General features: G+C 34.0%; 1 protein-coding gene across 1 annotated transcript in view; it reads right to left on the bottom strand.

Annotated features, from left to right (window-relative positions):
• The window catches only part of LOC113093589 (receptor tyrosine-protein kinase erbB-4), an 84736-nt gene that overhangs the window by 28345 nt on the left and 35010 nt on the right, over positions 1-21381 (bottom strand). Inside the window, exons 13-21 of the mRNA XM_026259281.1 lie at positions 19864-19954; positions 16227-16426; positions 5775-5907; positions 4589-4682; positions 3412-3566; positions 2522-2566; positions 2198-2330; positions 260-382; positions 66-164 (exon numbers count right to left, since the gene is read on the bottom strand). Coding sequence (XP_026115066.1) covers positions 66-164; positions 260-382; positions 2198-2330; positions 2522-2566; positions 3412-3566; positions 4589-4682; positions 5775-5907; positions 16227-16426; positions 19864-19954 — 1073 coding nt within the window. The remainder of the gene's footprint in view (positions 1-65; positions 165-259; positions 383-2197; positions 2331-2521; positions 2567-3411; positions 3567-4588; positions 4683-5774; positions 5908-16226; positions 16427-19863; positions 19955-21381) is intronic.

Genomic DNA, 21381 nt, shown 5'->3' with positions numbered 1-21381 from the left:
TAGCTGAACTGACATTCAAACAACGCTTTATAGTGGTATTATAAGAATCAAAGTAATTAACTCACATCCATAAACTCCACATTGGCTTTAGGTCCTGTACTTTCATTGAGTATCTTTATAGCGACAGGAATCTTCACAGTTTCTCCTTCTGGAACCCAGATTCCCTTATAAATAAGACATCAGAATCAGTCAACAGCCCTTCAAATCATATAAAACAACAAATGCTGACAGGTACACACATTAAACGTAGAAGTGCTACCTTATAGACCATGCCAAAGGCTCCAGTTCCCAGAATCTTGACTCTCTTGAGCTCAGTTTCCTTCAGTATTCGCAGCAGAGCTTGGTTTGGTGCTGTACCACTGGGTGTCAACGGCTCCACCAACTGCTTAAACAACCAGGTCTTCAGTCACAACTACTGAACACCCAAAAACAGAGAGCTCCAAAACAAGCTCTTTTTTTAAATTACACTTAACCATATTTTTTTGGTATTAAGTTTGTTTATGCAGCAGTCATTAGACTTCCCAGGAGGGAAAATAAAGATGTTACTAGATATTTACAGAGTAAACAGTTGTGAAGGGAACCAAGTGAAGATGAGAAGGTTAGAGAAGAGGTGAGGTTGAAAAGTATGTACAGAGACATAATTGCTAAATATAAAGTGCCGATTAGTTTATTAGGGCTGGAGCTGTGTGTGTGTGTGTGTGTGTGTGTGTGTGTGGCAGACATGTTTAATAGCATGACTTCATAATAAACAGACTTCAGACCTGGATAAGAAAAAGCCAGTGTTTTTCAACTATGCGCACTAGAGATTTAAAATCTAAATATTATTAATATAGTGGTGTAGGATATTACTGAAACCAAAACACTCCAAAGCCCTTAAAAATAAAGTTTTAGGGATTTAGAACAATTAAGGAGTTAAATGAATTATTATTTTGGTGTGAACTATTCCTTTAACACCAGGTTTCTCCAGGGGGATTGTCCCTTTTGTCCACCACATAAACAAGTATTTGCTAAACGACAACTTAGTTATTGTTTTTCTGAATTGAGAAATTAAACCATTGACAGCTAAATAGCAGCTAAAAGAATTATATTTAGTCCCTGGATGCACTGTTCTTATTTATGTGAAAAGAAAGAGGAAACTCCCAGCACACCCTATACAAACAGTCCACTCAGCACTTTCAATCTTAGATAATTGAAAATACATTTTTATAGTGATATTTTAACAATCTATAAATGTGTAAATTTGGTTATCCATTATTCATGGGGTTAACTGTTACTTTGTTTAACCAATCACAGCACAGACTGGAGGGATGCCACTTTGATTTATGAAAGTACAGACTAAACACACAATGTAGAACTGTCCATCTCTGTGGTGCTGAAACCCAGCATTCAGACTGAGCATTAGAGGGAGCTGTCCAGATATGTGGTGCTGAAAGAGAAATGTCTGTCAATCAAAAAATAGTTTTATTGTTCCAATTGTAAAAGTACAGTATATGTGCACACTGACATAGCTAAAAAAAAAGCTTTTATCTTAGCTGAAGTAAATTAATATTTCAGGTTCAACATTCCCTCTGTTTAAGCAACAAAAGAGTAATGCACATAAAATGTAAATGCAGGGAGAGGAATTCAAAAGAGTTTAATACAAAAATGTGCAGATTCTTTATATATATATATATATATATAAACTAGGTGGTCTAGACCTCGTCTCGACCTCGCAAAAACACACCACTTTCTACTTGAAAAGAGGCCTCAGGTTTGCTAAAACGGATTTCGGGATTCTAGTGCGTGAGTGTCTCTGTCAGCTTTTGGATACAGGGCATCTTCTCAGCCTGACAGCTGTCTATAACACTGATGCTCCACCTGCAAATTATCCAAACCAGCATAGACAGGCCATGTTTTTTAATAGGCTGCACAGTCATTCAGGGCAACAGGGCTATGCATTAACCCAACAAACCTGCCACGCGTTTAAGGAAGGCCCTCCACTGAATACTTTATGGGCTATGTGTTGTGGAATTTTTAAGCATGCAGCTCACCAAGAAACAAAACTAAACGAATGAAAAAGCTGTGGACAGGGAAGGATTTTGATGCATAGTGACAGACAGAAGAGACACAAGAAATAATGCATAATGTATGGAATGTTTCTCTTCTAGTCAGTGTTCACTGATTTAATCAAACTTATATGAGAACAGGCCACTCTCACCTCAGTCTCCAGGAAACGACGTAAAGCTCTCTTTTTCTTAATGCTCTTTCGACGGATGTAAACGGCCACACCCAGAGCTATGATCACCATCACAAAGAGACTCCCAATTAACCCAGCTGCAATCAGAGGAGTCCTGAAAGATCATAGGATAATAAACAAGTTGATTTTTCTATAAACCAGTAAAGCAACCCCCCCCCCCCCCCGCACCCCTATGATTTTTTTTTTTTTATTATTATTAGTGTTGGTATTAGTTTTTTTTTTTTTTTTTTTTTGCTTTTTTATTGTAATTTGTCCTTTGTCAAAGCTGCACTTGAGATATCTTACCTGTCCAACATGCCAATGCAATCTTGTACTCTGGGACCAGTACAACTACAACACAGAAAAATATATAACAATGAATAATTAATAGACTTGAGTTGCATTGCAACAGACTGGTAGATTTTACCAGTATTATTGAATTATTTTTCACCATGGTTTCCATTTCTTATTCTGTCCTGTAAAAAAGAACAAAATAAGTAGCCTGAAAAAAAAAAACAACTATAAAAAAACAATTAGCATCATACTAATATATGGTGCATTACAGTTATGTTAATATAAGATAAAAAATGTGCTAAACTATCTTGAAAATGTAAAAGATTAAAAAAAAATTAGCCTTCATTTTCTTCATGTAAAATATAATTTCTTAAATTTTCCTCTGATCTGACATGTGACCTGGACATTTTTTTGTAAGATTTGCCCATCCAGGTAAAAAAATATATATATAAATAAATAAAAGAAAAGTGTTGAGCGGAGAATAATAAATAAAGTCATGAAATGTGATTATTACAAATTAAACACTCAATACATGTTAATAATTGTGCATATTACTTAGTTTAGGCCATTCATTTAACCCCTATGCATTTCAGTGTTCAATTTTAAACACATTGTTGTCCAATAAACAATCTTATCACTGATGGATCATCACACAAGTCCAGCGCAAAATCTAGTTCCTGCAGCAAAACTATTCAAGAACCATTGATCTAGGAATTCAGGAACTAGTTTTTCTGCTCTCAAATCCCCCAGGTTCATGCGTCTAACTGAATGCGGTAACCACAATGGCTTTACCCACATGGTCAATTAGGTTAGTGCTCTAGGCATATTGTGCTTGATGTAGTTGAAGGAAGGAAAGAAGCTTACAAATAGATGTAAGTGCAAACACAAGCAAACAGTCATACCCCTGGGTGCAGTTGGGGTGGCAGGGATGGCACTCGTTGTTGGTCTCAGCATATTTGAAGATGAAGCTGTTTGCTCCCTGCAGACCATCAGGGCATTTCTCCACACAGTTGGGACCATCTTTGAGATGCAAGCACTTCACACAGTGATCTGGACCCTGTAATGGGAGAAGAGAGAAAGATTTAAGATTAAGAAATTAAAAGTGTCTCAATAGACTGAAGCATTGTTTTAAACGGGGAAAGGAATCATTTAATGAAATGTGTAATATCATTTTCCTAACACCTAACACATTCAACCACAAAAACAAAATATTTTGAAGTTATAAATGATTTTCTGGTCTTTAGATACTCAGACCCAACCCCGAACCCCCCATGTATATACTGTATAACATGATCTTTCATTAATTACTCTAATATGCCGGATACAAAGAAAGTATTATTACCATATTATTATAGTATTATATTGAAAACAGTGGTTCTGCATAATATTTTTGTGGAAATTATATATATTTATTTATAGTTTTTTGTTGTTGTTGTTGTTTTTTTTTTTTACTAAGTATTCAAATGAAACTATTTTGTAACATATACAAGTTGTTTATGCATCCTTGCAGAATAAATAAACATACATCTCAAAATTTAGCAAAAAAAAAAAAAATGTAAATCTATGTAATTTATGTAATTTCACCTGTTTTATTGTCCAACAAACAAAAATCTAAAGCTCATTTGGAAAAGCAAGTAAATTAAAATAAATAAATAAAGTAAACATTCATATAATTATGCTATGTTATGCACCATGGTTTAATTATTTGTGTAAAGGGAATTATCCCAATGTAAGTATAACATACATATTAAATGCAAGCACCACTTATAAACAACCTCTTTGCATCAATAACATGCAACTGCGTAATACAGCATGGTTAGCCAAGCCTTGCATCATCTAATACGGTTTGACAATACATTCTGTATGAGGCTACAGACAGGATTTAAATTTGAGACTGTAAGTGGATAGTTTAATTTGTTTCTTATCAACACCACTCTGTTTCATGCTATATGCAGACTGGAGCTATGATGAGATGATGGCGCTTTTTCTGTTGTTTGACGTCAAGGTTGTGAAGTCTTAATACAAGCAAAAACAAAATCCAGTAACTAATATAGTCTCAGATGGCCTGTAGGCTCGTACCGGACCATGGCACGTCAAACTTTTCTCTCCAGCTTTTTCACACTGGCTGTCACACTCAACACAAACTGAGCCATTGGTGTACTCTCGAACATCCCTAGAACAAACAGAGATCAATGTGTTATGAGCCAATTATTGTATACTGTGGTACATTCTACAAAAACATGTATATAGCGAAATGCACTGTTTGACAAATATACACAGTTTGCATAACACTGAAGGCCTTTATACTCTGTGACCAGGGGCTGCTGTGATTAAATCCAAATCTAGGTCAACTAACTAAACAGACATACTAGAAAAGCAATATAAGTGGAAACAGCTTAAGGAGCTGTCAGTACTACTCTCAGTTGTTTCTGCTGTCGATAGTTTCATTGAGAGTATTCAAAAAGAGTTTCCAAAGAGCGAAGAAAGAAAGCTTATTGAGTCCTGTAACAAACATCTAAGATGTAATGAAATCTAAACTCCAGTGAATGAGTGCCAACGGTATGATGACTCAAAAATAATAATAATAATAATAATAATACAATTAAAAAACATTTAAAAAAACGTTACATAACTGTACAGTATATATAATGTTTTCATCTGATATTCTGATATTTGTAATCCTGAATTAAACATTTTCTGAATTAAAAGTATTTTTGTATTTATTTGGAGAACATCTTTCTTTTATTATTATTTTTTTATTTTATTATCTGACATTAGAGGTTAATGGAATAATAAAATGAATAATTTTTTTATTAATTAATAATTAAAATTTGCCATGGATACAAGCTATATTTTCATCACACAAGTAGTTCTTAAATTCTTAACTCAATCTTAAATGCCACAAACACATTTGCAAACAAAAGCCTAGCATTGGACATTTTGCCCGTTCCTTTCAAAGCCTGTATCCATGTCTCCATTTTATTTTAATTTTTATTTCGGCCTGCCAGAAAAGCAAGGGAGTCTGTCTATTCCTTTGAGTTATAAATAGCATTAAAAGCATTTTGATCCCTTGATCTTGATAGTCTGATCACACTGCAGATATATCTTTGGAGCCAGTGGCCCATCTGAACAAATCTGCATTTGAAAAACATATTCATATTGAGGCATCAGCAATTATTTATTTATTAAAAATAAGAACTTTGAAGAAAAAAAATAGTTCTTTACATGAGCACAGATGATTTGTTTGCACACATACAATACTCACCCATAATATAAGTTACAGGACTTGACACATGTCTTTCCTCGGCTGAAGTATTTGCACGAGAGACATTGGTCTGGACCGGGACCCCAGCATCCTTCCTCCGAACACAACGGATCACAAACCATCTGCTCTTTAGCTGGAAAAATTACACAGACACAGATGCACATGAACAGAAACAAAGAAAACACTGCAATTAGTTCATTCATTTGGAACTCCAACCCATAAATATGGCTGTGAATTGTTGATGTTCATGAAATATTTATTACACAAATTCCCTTCAGAAAGCTTGTCATGTTTCTTGACATGCTTTAAAAAGGTACTATTTTAGCTGTAAGTTACAATAGTTATTACTTTATTTATATTACTAATAATTAAAACCATTAATTATTGACAGGTAATGTTTTTGTAAGAAGTAAATAGTGCATTTGTTGATGTGAATTAAAGTTGAATGAAATGTTCATGTTTTAAAAGATGACATTTAGAGAGCAGGGACCACATCAGTCAATTAATCAATCATGTTCAAAAGTTATTGTTCAAAAATATAAGTATATCTAATTAATTTAATAATTATATTTGTCTTCAAGCTTAATTTGTGCATAAATAAATGTGCTATACATCGAATTACTGAAGGTGGATTGTTTAAATGCCATGTCAGTAATCTATAAATAATCAAATATCGTTCAGCCTTATCATCAGGTTATCATTTTGTTATTACTTGTGTGTCAGTGCAACCCATTCTCACTCCAAAGGCGTCAAAAACCGAAGCATGGTCAAGCGCCCCTAGCGTCACTTTTATGACGCCAAATGTGCCTCTCGGCGTCGAATATCGAAGCACTACGACCTTCATTGCTTTCAATGGGAAACTTTTGGCGTCAGAATTCGACACGAGGACATGAGATGTTTATCGCTATGAAATCACGTTCAAGAAGTCTCATTCAGCACACATCGCGATACTTGCTATCAGTTCCACAGTTTGGGTGAGTAGTCGTATATACGCTCTTTTAATGCCTTTTATAAAATGTATTCTGTCTTATTTATTAATCAAATTAGTGCCATATGTTTAATCGCTGTATTATATCGGTCATCCGCGGCTGTCTTTGAGTTTCATTGCGTTTAAATAAATGAACACAGCTGCTAATTAGTCTGATTAAACTGTCACCTGACGTGCCATAGACCTTCGATCCGTTTTATATTATTATTAATTTCAGGATTAATGATGTAAGTTGTATTTGTAGTAAAATCATGGTAATCACGACACTTACAATAGTAATAAATGAAATGTGAAGTTAAAACACAGTAAACTATAACTGTAGTTTTACTATGGTATATTAATAATCAATACAACAATACAATAATCACCAAACCAGCTATGTTTGTATCACTGTAATGTTAGTGCTTTTATGTGCTTTTATATGACAGATATCACAGTAATCATATGTTCTGTACCATGCTTTTAATACCTTTTAATGTAAATCCCCCCCCCCCAAAAAAAAAAAATCAAATTAAAAATAAATAATAAAACATGCATTTTTCCATCTTGCAGTTCTTTCATATCAGTTTATATATATATATATATATATATATATATCTAAATATTTTGCTCACAGATCATTATTAACATTCTGTATATAATTCAATTTTATTTACTCTCCCCTTTTTATTATTTTTATTTTTTATTTTTAGCTGAAAAGACGTAAAGGCAGTCAGCCCAGTGGTGTTTCTGGAGAGGGATTCCTTCAGAAATGGAGAAGACAGAAAGCTGCGGAGGCAGATATATGCAGCAGTAAGTCTGTGATAGTTTGTCCCTTTTATCAAACATTCCTGCTGTTATAATTTGTACAGCATTTGTTGTTTCTTAAACTGTTGCACTGTCCAAATACCCACACTTGCCATCTTTGCACTTGACCACTTGATTACTTATTTGAAGTCTTTCCTGTATTTGGCCTAGTGTTCGAGTGAGCATGATAACCACAAGTGTGTGTCGAACTTTTCATGACCTGATGACTGTGTTTCCCAATCCTGATCCTGGAGAACCCCAGCACTGCACGGTTTTGGCGTCTCTCTTATCTGCCTTGGAGTCTTCACTGATGAGCTGATGAGTTGAATCAGGTGTGTTTGATCAGGGAGACATCTCAAATGTGCAGTGTTGGGCTTCTCCAGGACCAGGATTGGGAGCCACTGCCTTATGGGACACTTATGTGTTTACAGAGATTTTTAATAACTAATTATCAATATTTCACATACTGTACATTGGACAGCTTTCCATGACCTCTTGTGAGACCTCGGCAAAAAGTCTGACTATTTATTCCAAAAAATGATGCATGATGGGATACACAAGGCTTTGTATAGTGCTCCGGAGCAGTATTGGAGAGGTTTAGTGTGTGTTAAGGACGCTGTGCTTTGGCATTATTAAGACCGGGGACAGTCTTGTGCACACACTGTCATGTACACACACTCTCAAGTGGCCAAGACTGCAAGTGTGGGTATCTGGACAGGGTCAAAGTCTTAAAAATGATCCCTAAACACATCACAGTCTTAATAATCCAGTTTAACACTTGTATGATATTGTACAAGCCCCAGGACGATCTCATCTGACACTATCAAAAGAATTCATATGACTATAGCTTGCTATTAATTACTTGCTTTCAATAATGGATGCATTTAACATTTAATTATACAGCATCTTTACAGAGGCTGCTTTTATGGTCTAAACAAAACACAGTGTAATGTATAAGTTGAATGTAATTTAATATTTCCTTCCTTTCTGTCTTACAGGATTGTTTGAGGATAACGCTGTAGCTCCATCATGCACAAGGACTCACCTTGTTAACTCTTAATCCACTGCACACACAGAAATGGTCCCTGGATCAGTGATTTGACTTTGCAGTGGTTTGATTTTTGCAGAAGATGTAACTTTGTTTTAATTATAAGCTCATAATGAAAACATTACAGAACCAGTGATGAAAACAATAGTTAAAAATAGCGCTCCATATTAAAAATATATTGCACACTTGACATGCATGTCTTCATGGTGTTTTTTTGTGAGTTTGAAACATTTACATTGTGTTGTATAACATTTTGGTCACAACACTTTTTCCAGTGTTCTCTGAAAGACATACTGTATTTACTGTTTTGTTTTTTAATAAAAGCATTTTCATTTGTATACTGAAAATAGTTAATGTTTACAACATAACTGCCTTTTTATTCTTTATGGTGGCAAAAACGAGCTTGGTGACAGAGGACGCAGTGTAGTAATTTGGGCATGTTGTCTTTAAATGAGTTTGACATATAAATAAATAATGGAAGATCCTTACAAACATATGCATGTTATTATGCTTTATGTATTTATTTGTTCATTCATTCATTCATACATTCATTTATAATTTCAGTTTTTATTCCTAGAGTTCAAATGGTAGAGAATGGTAAATCACAGAAACACAAATGTGAACAATTTTAACTTTAAAACACAATGTAATATGCAATGTAAATTTTAGAAGCACGTCATTTGATTAGTAAATATATTTGTCTTTGGTCAAAAAAAAAAAATACAAATCTTAAAAATGTGTCTTATATTTATTATAGAGGAATCTGTCTGTTGGATACAACTGCGACTGCTGGGCATGTGCACATCAATATTGCCCAATGTTTGTCAAGCTGAACAACGGAGGAAGGTGAAGACGTTAATAAAACAGAATCGAATAAGTAGCAAGCTTAATCTATTGTTAACCGAATCTATCCCTTCAGCCGAAAAACGAAAGACATCTGTCATACATGGATAAGGAAGTGTGACGCTGCTGCTCAGCTTTGATGTCATTGGCTATGAATTTTCAGGACAGTCTGTGGTTGGACTATCTTTTAACCCATATTAAACAGCGCATCATGTTAAAGAGTATGTTTTGCTGCTATCATCACATTAGTAATATATTAAGTCAACAATGAAGTGTTGCTATCTTGACAAAAATGACATCTTTAGCAAGATCCTAATCCTAACCCTAAGCATAACTTCAATGAACTACAAAAAACAGCCCCCTAGTGTTGCCTTTGCATAGATAGAACGATGGAGGCTTGTGGGTAATGTAGTTTAAAACTTTTTATTAACGAAACGAAATAAATTATTTATTTTAAGGAAAACTGGATATCTAAATATGTTTATTGTGCAAACCTCTATGATATATTTGAGAGGCAGACTGAAATGTGGTATTTTAAAGTGAGCAATAATTAAAATGCCTTTATGCCAGCTTTCCATTTATTTCTGAAAACTGAGCTCAACATTATTTTATCAGCATAGCATAAGTAATAATCCTGCCCATTTCCTCTTTGATATGTTAATTGGACTCTGATTTACAGCCATTTGAAAAGTACAGTTTTGGGCTCTTCCGGGGGGTGCTACTGGGCCCCTGGGGGTAGAAGGGCAGTAAAACCTACATATATGTATTCTCCTCATCATGAACAACAAACTGAGCTGAGTCACATTTATATCTGACAGTTTTCACAGTCCTCTGTTTTCTATTCTATTCATCATGACTATTATACCTTTTGACAGGACATTGTGAGGCCATATGATGAAACATTGAAAAATTAGAAAGAAATGATTTAATAATGAAAATAATAGATTATTTATTTGATTTTTGAAGTAAATGGCAAGAAATATAATGGATGAACCTGCAACAACTTGCCTTTATCTATTCCCCACCTGTAAAGCAGTAATCAAGGACAATGTATACACATTGTGATACTTCACTATTACACAAGGACAAATTCATGCAGTGCTAAGAATATTAATTTATATATATATATATATATATATATATATATATATATATATATATATATATATATATATATATATATATATATATATATAACTATTTAGCAAAAATCAGTGTAAAAATGTCCTCCTCACCCCCGTATCTTGCTCCTCAGGTGCTGGACATCAGTAATGTGCGTGCTCTTGGTTTTAATGCAGTACAAGATCCATGTTGATCATTCCTGCTACATTCTCAGTTATCCCTCAAGTGTTTGTAACAATAAAGCCCATGGCACCATCTTGTAATGCAGAATAATTAATCTCGTAACTCCCTTTATTTCACTAAAAAATGTGCATATTTGTTACTAAAATATAAAAAAAATTACTTTCTGGTGTACTGATGTCCCAGATGTTATTAATCCGATCAAAAATGTTTATGTCTTAAATAAAAAAATAATCCCAATAATTAATATGTTGTTTTTCCAAGTCTAAAATAAACACATATGAGCCTACCTAGTAAAATTATGTATTTATCAAGAATCTTCAGAACACAATATTCACCATTTTCATTTTATTGAAGCATAGACTATAAAGTTGATAAAGTAGCATCAAGACAAATAAGATTCAATGAAAATAATTATCATCAAAAATACATTAACCTCATATATAAATCAGTTCACACAGATGAGTGATGAAATGTCCTTAAAAGTCACACAGTCCCATCCAGTCAACTGTGATACAGATCATGTGATACATATAAGACATGAGATACTGTTCCAGAAAATAATGATTCCCATCATCACATCTAAACTGGTTTCATCTCCCCATCGTGATCTTCTTCTCTCGTGTCTGGAAACAGTTTGTGGCTGATATCCAGCACTGATGTGGTGTAGCTTGTCCTCAGCCAGAGGATCTCTCAGTCCTAAGATCCCAGACCTGGTCAAAATGAAACAAACAATCCAGATGAAGTTGTTTAATGGACAGAGAGCTCAGCTTATGTTCTGTGTGATTTTAGCAGTGTGAGCAACTATGACCCTTGTAGTACTGTACACTTACCATTCTTCAAGCTGTTTTGAGACCTTTTGAGAAGCTTTTTCTCTGAAGAGAATTTAGCACATCTTCTTCTTTCACTCCTTTCAAGAGCATCACTTGGTCAAAACCCCTCATTTGGCTGATGAGATCATCTGTACAAATTAAAATACTGCAATAAAAATTAAAGAATTAAGAAAAAGTTACAGAGGCAAAGGTCTTGCTCATGAGACTGCATTAGCATGTGTAGTTCTCAGAGACTCTAGAATTCATCTATTGTTGCAGTAAATGTGTTTTCTTCCTCTAGAATCTTTCTCCAAAGTTCCTGAATTCTCTCACAAATGTGTTTTAGTCTGTGCAGTGTAAGGCCTGGCTTCAAACCAATCCACTATCAATTCACAATTTATAACATAACATTTACAAAACAATGAAATAATGTACATTGGTGTTTATATCAACTAAACCAATTTCATGATACTTGTCTACTCTTAAAACAGGTGGTGTGTTTTCAAAAACATAATATTAAAAATGTCCAGTCACACGTTGCTAACATGCTGTAATTGTAATAGTAAAAAAAGAAATCAAGGCTGACATGACCAGTTCTGTGAGAGATCATCATAAAATGTTGTATAACACAGCATTGCTTCAACACACACATACCAGAGGACTTCTGTTTGTTTGAGCACAAGATGGCCATCTTCATTCCTCATCCTGAGCAAATCATTTCCTTGGTCTTCCTTCTCTTCTGTGAAACAAGATAATCTCTACTTACTCTGTGTGCAATTAATATTGCTCATTAAACATAATTAAGTTAATTTAAAGTAAGATTCAGACCAGAGCATTTGAGGAGTAAATGTTGATTAAAAAACATATTCTAAACAAATGTACCTGGGAAGAGCTGATCATGGCAAGATTCGCTGAGACTCAGTAATAGCTCTTTTAGTTTTTAGGAAGGTTTGTGAGGGTTGGCTCTTGAGTGAGCTGTTGAGCTTGATATTTTAGACCTGAAAAAGAAGAACAGCATTAGGATTATCTGCAAAAAATCCTGTAAGACAGAAAGAAGGAAATATTATTAATTACGTGCAACTTGTACATTACACCTCTGTAAAGATGCTGTATAATTAAATGTTAAATGCATCCATTATTGAAAGCAAGTAATTAATAGCAAGCTATAGTCATATGAATTCTTTTGATAGTGTCAGATGAGATCATCCTGGGGCTTGTACAATATCATACAAGTGTTAAACTGGATTATTAAGACTGTGATGTGTTTAGGGATCATTTTTAAGACTTTGACCCTGTCCAGATACCCACACTTGCAGTCTTGGCCACTTGAGAGTGTGTGTACGTGACAGTGTGTGAACGAGACTGTCCCCGGTCTTAATAATGCCAAAGCACAGCGTCCTTAACACACACTAAACCTCTCCAATACTGCTCCAGAGCGCTATACAAAGCCTTGTGTATCCCATCATGCATCATGTTTTGGAATAAATAGTCAGACTTTTTGCCGAGGTCTCACAAGAGGTCATGGAAAGCTGTCCAATGTACAGTATGTGAAATATTGATAATTAGTTATTAAAAATCTCTGTAAACACATAAGTGTCCCATAAGGCAGTGGCTCCCAATCCTGGTCCTGGAGAAGCCCAACACTGCACATTTGAGATGTCTCCCTGATCAAACACACCTGATTCAACTCATCAGCTCATCAGTGAAGACTCCAAGGCAGATAAGAGAGACGCCAAAACCGTGCAGTGCTGGGGTTCTCCAGGATCAGGATTGGGAAACACAGTCAACAGGTCATGAAAAGTTCGACACACACTTGTGGTTATCATGCTCACTCGAACACTAGGCCAAATACAGGAAAGACTTCAAATAAGTAATCAAGTGGTCAAGTGCAAAGATGGCAAGTGTGGGTATTTGGACAGTGCAACAGTTTTAGAAACAACAAATGCTGTACAAATTATAACAGCAGGAATGTTTGATAAAAGGGACAAACTATCACAGACTTACTGCTGCAAATATCTGCCTCCGCAGCTTTCTGTCTTCTCCATTTCTGAAGGAATCCCTCTCCAGAAACACCACTGGGCTGACTGCCTTTACATCTTTTCAGCTAAAAATAAAAAATAAAAATAATAAAAAGGGGAGAGTAAATAAAATTGAATTATATACAGAATGTTAATAATGATCTGTGAGCAAAATATTTAGATATAATATATATATATATAATATATATATAAACTGATATGAAAGAACTGCAAGATGGAAAAATGCATGTTTTATTATTTATTTTTAATTGGATTTTTTTTTTTTTGGGATTTACATTAAAAGGTATTAAAAGCATGGTACAGAACATATGATTACTGTGATATCTGTCATATAAAAGCACATAAAAACACTAACATTACAGTGATACAAACATAGCTGGTTTGGTGATTATTGTATTGTTGTATTGATTATTAATATACCATAGTAAAACTACAGTTATAGTTTACTGTGTTTTAACTTCACATTTCATTTATTACTATTGTAAGTGTCGTGATTACCATGATTTTACTACAAATACAACTTACATCATTGATCCTGAAATTAATAATAATATAAAACGGATCGAAGGTCTATGGCACGTCAGGTGACAGTTTAATCAGACTAATTAGCAGCTGTGTTCATTTATTTAAACGCAATGAAACTCAAAGACAGCCGCGGATGACCGATATAATACAGCGATTAAACATATGGCACTAATCTGATTAATAAATAAGACAGAATACATTTTATAAAAGGCATTAAAAGAGCGTATATACGACTACTCACCCAAACTGTGGAACTGATAGCAAGTATCGCGATGTGTGCTGAATGAGACTTCTTGAACGTGATTTCATAGCGATAAACATCTCATGTCCTCGTGTCGAATTCTGACGTCAAAAGTTTCCCATTGAAAGCAATGAAGGTCGTAGTGCTTCGATATTCGACGCCGAGAGGCACATTTGGCGTCATAAAAGTGACGCTAGGGGCGCTTGACCATGCTTCGGTTTTTGACGCCTTTGGAGTGAGAATGGGTTGGTCAGTGTCACTGTACCTTAGATACAGTCTACATTTCAAATTCCCCAGCCATATAAGACATAGATCCTTGCCCCTCAATAGAGTTTGTAAAAGCATTGTTCTTTATGGATAAACACACTGTGGGCATCTGTCTGGGCTGTTGGTCAGTTGTGTAGATCAGTCCGCTTTGATCGATGAAGTGGAAAAGAGGCTAATGAATGAGTCGGCTAACAGAGCCATTGATCCCTCACGTTACAGACTGATTATCACACTAATTACATCCAGCTTGGCGGTGTGCACTGGAAATGGCTCGCCGTCTGTTAACATCTTCATTAGCCGCACAAGTTTAACTTTCACAAGTTACATCTTACTGCAGTGGCCTAATTCCAGTTTTACTTTGAGGATAGACTTAATTTATGGCATAGACATTTGTCCCAATATTAAAACTTAATGAGTCTGTATATGATAAATATTATATATACTGTATATTATATATATTTAAAAAATATATATTTTTGCACTACAGCAGGAAATATATATATATATATATATATATGCTCATCAATGCTGCATTTACTTGATGAAAAATACAATAATATTGTGAAAAGTATTACAATTTAAAATAACTGTTTTCCATTTAATGTATTTTAAAATATAATTTATTCTTGTGACGGCAAAGCTGAATTTTCAGCATCATTACTCCAGTTGTCAGTGTCACATGATCCTTCTGATTTGCTGCTCAAGAAACATTTCTTCTTATTATTTAACCGTTGTACTGTTTATCTGTTTTTATTTTGTTGCATAAAAATTTTTCAAAGAACAGCATTTGAAATAGATTTTTTTTGTTACATTATAAATGTCTTTACTGTCATTTTTGATCAATGTAATGCATCCTTGAGGAATAAAAGTATTAATTCCTTCAAAAAAATTTAAATATAAATACTGATCCAAAACAGTATAGTGTATATCAATTACATTTACTATACTGTATGTGATCCATATAAGTCCTATCTAAAGAATGTGTCTACTGTATGATAACTCACATAACACATTTATGTTAAGTCAATATTCACCCAAATTCAATATTAAATATATAAAATAAGTTGTAATACATTTTTTTAAATTATATATTAAATTATATATGATGTTATTAGTTGAACTCTAATAAATATACTATAACATAATAAGAATTTGTTCTTATTATCACCTTAAGAATCACCTGTTTTAAAATGAACTGCAGTTTTTGGAGCAAAACACATGGGTGGGGGGGGGTGAAAAAATAGGGCAATAATGAATAACACTACAAATGTAATATTGTATTTCCTTGTGGCTTGAGCAGAACAGTGTATGATTCTTTGTTCCCTTGTATCAGTATCAAATTTACTAAGACATCGTAACATGCAATTTCATTTGTTGTACTTCTTGTAGTAACTAAATTACAGAAACTGATCCTCAAATTTCTGTCTAATTAAAGTCTATTTAAAAACTCACACGTCTGATATGGAAGATTTTCAAGCAAATGTATCTCTATAGGCTGCCAAGTTTTATGCTTGCATCAAACATGACATCTTATTTAGAGGAAATCACAGTTACTGAACAGATGGAAGTGTGGATGAGAGCTGAGATTGAACGACACTCACTACACTCTCTGGGGTCCCTGTTGTTCTTGATCAGAGCTCTCTGGGTGCTGGTGCGGAACAGACTGGTCCAGTTCACCGTGCTGTAGAAGCAGAGCTGGCTGTTGTTGGTCATGTAGACGTTACCAGCGCTGATCTCTTTCAGAGACTGGAACTTGAGCGAAGAGATCCAGCGCTGCTTCAGGATCAGCAGAGAAATACCACTGAGAAAACAGACAGACAGCTAATTCAGCTTCACTTTTCTGCACATTAATGCATGATATAATTGTATGAAGCCCCTATTTATAATACATTATAAGGGTATTCTTGAGGCATTTTAATGAATGCATAATGCATTATAAAAAAAAACTTATAATATGTTGTATTTTTTTTTTTTTTCAGTTGGAGTACTAAGCTCGCATCAATTAATTAAAATTAGCTCCACAGCAAAGACTCAAATAATACTCAACATATAACCACTCACACCCTTTAGTAAGATACTGTGCAGATCTTAAATAAACAATGTCGAGATATGATTCAGTCCATTATACTGTAAATTAAGTAGATTTAAAATGGTGTTCATTTTGTGTTATAAATAATCATACTCTTAAACTTATGACCACAAATACGTAAGTATTATGATGTATTATAATTGATGTTGTTGATTATTCATGGGTTGAAATAACATATAAGATTTTTTTTTTAATAATGCATTATGCATTCATGTATTATAATGCATGCATGTATTATAAATACAGGCTTCGTAGAAAGTGTTACTAAAGATTTCTCTGATAAATGACAACAGCGCTACAGGAACTATTTTAAGTGTCACATCCAAAGGGGGTGAACATTTTCACTTGGATCTAATATGAAACAAGGGAATTCTTAGAAGTAGTTAATGAGGACATTTCTGAATATATTACTGAAAGAATATTTAAATCATTTAAAGTATGAGCAAAAGAGTATAAGGATGAGACAGAGAAAGTACACTTGGGACAACAACATACGTTTGCCAATCCTCTGAAAGTACAAAGACCTATTGGATTTCACTAAACTAGTCCAGCAGTGAATTTTGGACATTTTGGAAAACAGGCTTTACTCATGGGATTCATCAATCCACCATTACTTAGTTCAGTCACAAAACTGTGAGACAATGTTCTGAATGAATTTTCGAACATTTAATTAAACATATCAAACACTTCTATTATTATTATTGTTTTTGTTGTTGTTGCCATTTTTGTTACCGTTGCTGTTGTTAATATTATAACAAATTTAATTACAATTATTAAAATAATAGTATTAGTATTAGTAATAGCACATCTTTTAATTAATAATCATTTAACATGATGATAAATAATAATAATAATAAACAATAATAATAATAATAATAATAATAATAATAATAATAATAATAATAATATCAAATTTAATTACAAAATATCATATAAATAACATCAGCAATTACAGCAATACTAATAATATAACAATTAATTAACTGAAATTATAAAAATAATATTAAAAAAGAGAAAATGTTTTGAACATTTATTAAATAATGAATTATATTAAGTCGTCTTAACTACTATTTTCCTACATTAAAAAAAAATAAACACACACACACACACAGACATAAAAATATATATATTTGTGGACTTATGTACATATTGTATAGCAAAACACTTTTTCTGCTATTGAAGTGGGATTCAGGTAAGGTTAGGGGCAGGTTTGACGGCATGGGTAGGTTTAAGGGCGGGTTAAGGTGTAAGGGATGGGTCAACGGTGTAATTATAAAAGGAATTAGAGAAACATTTCAATTAAAAAATGTGCAATGAAAAACATTAATAAACACAATAAGTGCATTGTATTAAATGTAGTCTTGTCACTGTACCAAAATGTCAGTATCCGATACCAATACCAGTGAAAATCCACAGTTCTCTGTACCAGTTTCGGTACCAAAGCAAAACATATAAATATGTAAAAAAAAAAAAAAATAATAAAAAAAAAGCCATTCTTTATAATTATGTTAAAAGTTTTTCCTACAAGTAATATAATTAAGAAAAACTGTAAACAAGTTTCACCAAATTTAATTTGTCTTTTAATTAATTAAATGTAAACACATTTTTTGGTAAATAAAGGTGTTACCGTTTCGCTGCCGGAAGGAACACAGAGCCGAGGAATACACAAAATAAGGTTTTATTATCTTCAACACAGGGAATGTCCTTCCTGCTCCAGCATGAGGAGGAGGAATTCGGGGCTATAGAGGGGATCCATCGACACTAACTACGAAAAGAAAAGACTGTGGAAAAAATATGCTGTGAGGGAAAATATGCTATTTTTAACTTTTTTTGGGTCGGTCTTCTGTTACAGTTTCGCTGCCGGAAGGAACACGGAGCCGAGGAATACACAAAATAAGGCTTTATTATCTTCAACACAGGGAATATCCAACATGAAACTCAGAGGAAGACACACGTTTGAAGTAAGTAGCAAGTAGACCCGACAAAACAGAACTGAAAGGACAAGGCTTATGTACAAGGGATAATTGGGGAAACACAGGTGGATGGCATGACTAAATTAACAGGGACATGGAACACATGGGGAATAGAATAGACACACCTGGGAACTATCAAACCAAATACGGGAGACAGAAACTGGGTCACGGGGGCAAAAACACACTTAATGAGTCCAGGTATGTAACAAAAGGGGATTTGCTATTAAAATAAAAACATGTAAGAAATATTATGTGATTTATTTCTTAAAAATTTTATATATTTTTTCAACAGTAGTAGCAGTATCACATACTAAATAATAGTAATATGCCATTGTGTAAAAATGTACTTATTTTGACAGGTTGCCGTGAATACCTTTAAACTGACACTGGTTTTACTCAAACGAAATGGTAAAATGCTTGTGAAATGACTCAGATCAGTTCTGGTGATGTTGTTTATGAATTTATGTCCTCATAAACGGCAGATGCTGACATTACTGCAAGTGTCACACGCTTCAGTCTATGTAGTAAACAGACCATTTCTTTAATTCACACAGAGACGTGCAGAACATGCAGGATTCATATTTCAACCAACGTTTGCAGCTTAACATTTACAGATACTGGTCCATATGGAGATATGATTTGATTAATTTATGCTAACTTTGACAAAATTCCTTATTAAAATATTAATATTTATTCCATATTAAAATGTAAGTTTAATTTTCATGACTAGATTTTGAGATTCCGTCCGCGTTTTCTGCTTCGCGTAAATCAAAGCGATGTATGCATCAAGAACCGGGCTGACCGGGTCCTCGGTACCATCGGTACTTAAAGAAACCTTGTACCGTCACATTTTCATTTTTTTAGTACCGACTTGGTAACGAAGTACCGTGTCTTTTGACAACACTAATTAAATTATTAATTTAAATGTAAGTACATAGTAGTAAAGGCCACTTAATATAAAGTGGGGCGATATTTTAATTGACTGTTTTCAATAGCTATAAGTTGTGTGAAATCATAAGCATCATGTTCATTCTTTACTCCTTATTAGGATTTATCAACATTAAAACCAAATGAATGAACAAATGATTGAATGTACACAACTGTTGTGAATCTGGTGATGATGATGATGATGATGATGATATGATGACTTTCAGCTAAAATTTTGTGATAATTTACCTATAAAGAGAGCGTCCTCCAATGGTGGCAAGGTTCGAGAAAACGCCAAGATCTGTCATGTTTTCCGGCCAAGACTGAATGTTCAAGAAACCTATAAAAAAGGAACAAATTAAAAATTACCATAATACCCTGAGAATGAAACAAATAAACAAGTTTGTTACTATGACAGCAGACATCGGCTCAGGATATTGCCACAGGTCCAGTGAGTGCAATATTATTTACAGCCAGTCAGACAGTATAAAACGACCCCATTACATTGAAATGGAAGTATATTAAGGGAAATGATTGCGCTAATTAAAAGAACGCATTCCATTACCACAGAGTATCATTTCTTCAGATGCACATTGTTTTAATTAGCAGTTTGTTGTCTTGTATTGGGTGAAATTTGTCTAAACTGAGAGTACACCAATGGCGCACAAGAGAACAGCTTCTGAGTTTCATTTAGAAAACGTTGCCTTGCTGCTTCGCTCCATTAGCTATTTGGCACAGTCATAAGAATAAGTTGAAAGTGACAAAATGCTTTTAGCATGAGTCATAGTTCATTCCTTAGAGGCTTTATAAACAAATAAATATTGTGTACCGGATAAAGATAAGGATTCATGACAGAGAATCCCAACTCAAACGATAACATTTAAAGGGATAGTTCACCCCAAAATTTAAATTTGATGTTTATCTGCTTACACCCAGGGCATCCAAGATGTAGGTGACTTTGTTTCTTCACTAGAACACAAATGGATCTTTTTAACACAGACCGTTGCAGACTGTCAGTCTTATAATGGATGTGAATGGGAATTATGGATTAAACCTACAATAATAAAAAAAGAAAAAAAAAAAACATACTGAAACAAATCCAAATTAAACCCTGCGGCTTGTGACGATACATTGATTTGTAAAGACAAAATAGGATCAGTCTGTGCATGAAACTGAACAGTATTTATATAGTTATTTATTTATTTTTTACCTCTGATTCACGCAATGTCTGAACTGTTAGAACTCACCTGAGAGCATTCTCAGCAGCACGCACATGAGGTGTCTTCTTCTTCATGCTTTATGGCGGATCACAGACTTATAAGTGCATTACTGCCACCTATCGCTCAAACTGACCATTGACACTCTATGAATAATCTCAATTAGGAGTGTCAATGGTCCATTTGAGAGATAGGTGGTGGTAATGCACTACTGTATAAGTCATCAATCCGCCAAATATTAAAGCTAGAAGAAGAAGACGTTTCAAATGCCTGCTGCTGAGAATGCGCTCAGGAGGACGCGCTTAGGAGAGTTCTAATAGTTCAGACACTACGTGAATCAAAGATAAAAAAAATTAAAAAACGTTATAAATACTGTTCAGATTCTTGCACAGGCGAATCGTTTTGTATCTTTACACATAAATGTATCGTCATGAGCTTCAGGGTTTAATTTGCTTTAATTTGTGTATATATTTATTTATTTTAGTTTTATTGTATGTTTTAGCTGTGATTCCCATTCACCTCCATCATAAGACTGACAGACTGCAACGGA

Source organism: Carassius auratus, unplaced genomic scaffold (genome assembly GCF_003368295.1).
Source record: "Carassius auratus strain Wakin unplaced genomic scaffold, ASM336829v1 scaf_tig00215105, whole genome shotgun sequence".
In the NCBI taxonomy this organism is placed as follows: Eukaryota; Metazoa; Chordata; class Actinopteri; order Cypriniformes; family Cyprinidae; genus Carassius; species Carassius auratus.
The sequence above is the reverse complement of the archived record's forward strand: the minus strand, read 5'-3'. Positions and strand labels throughout refer to the sequence as shown.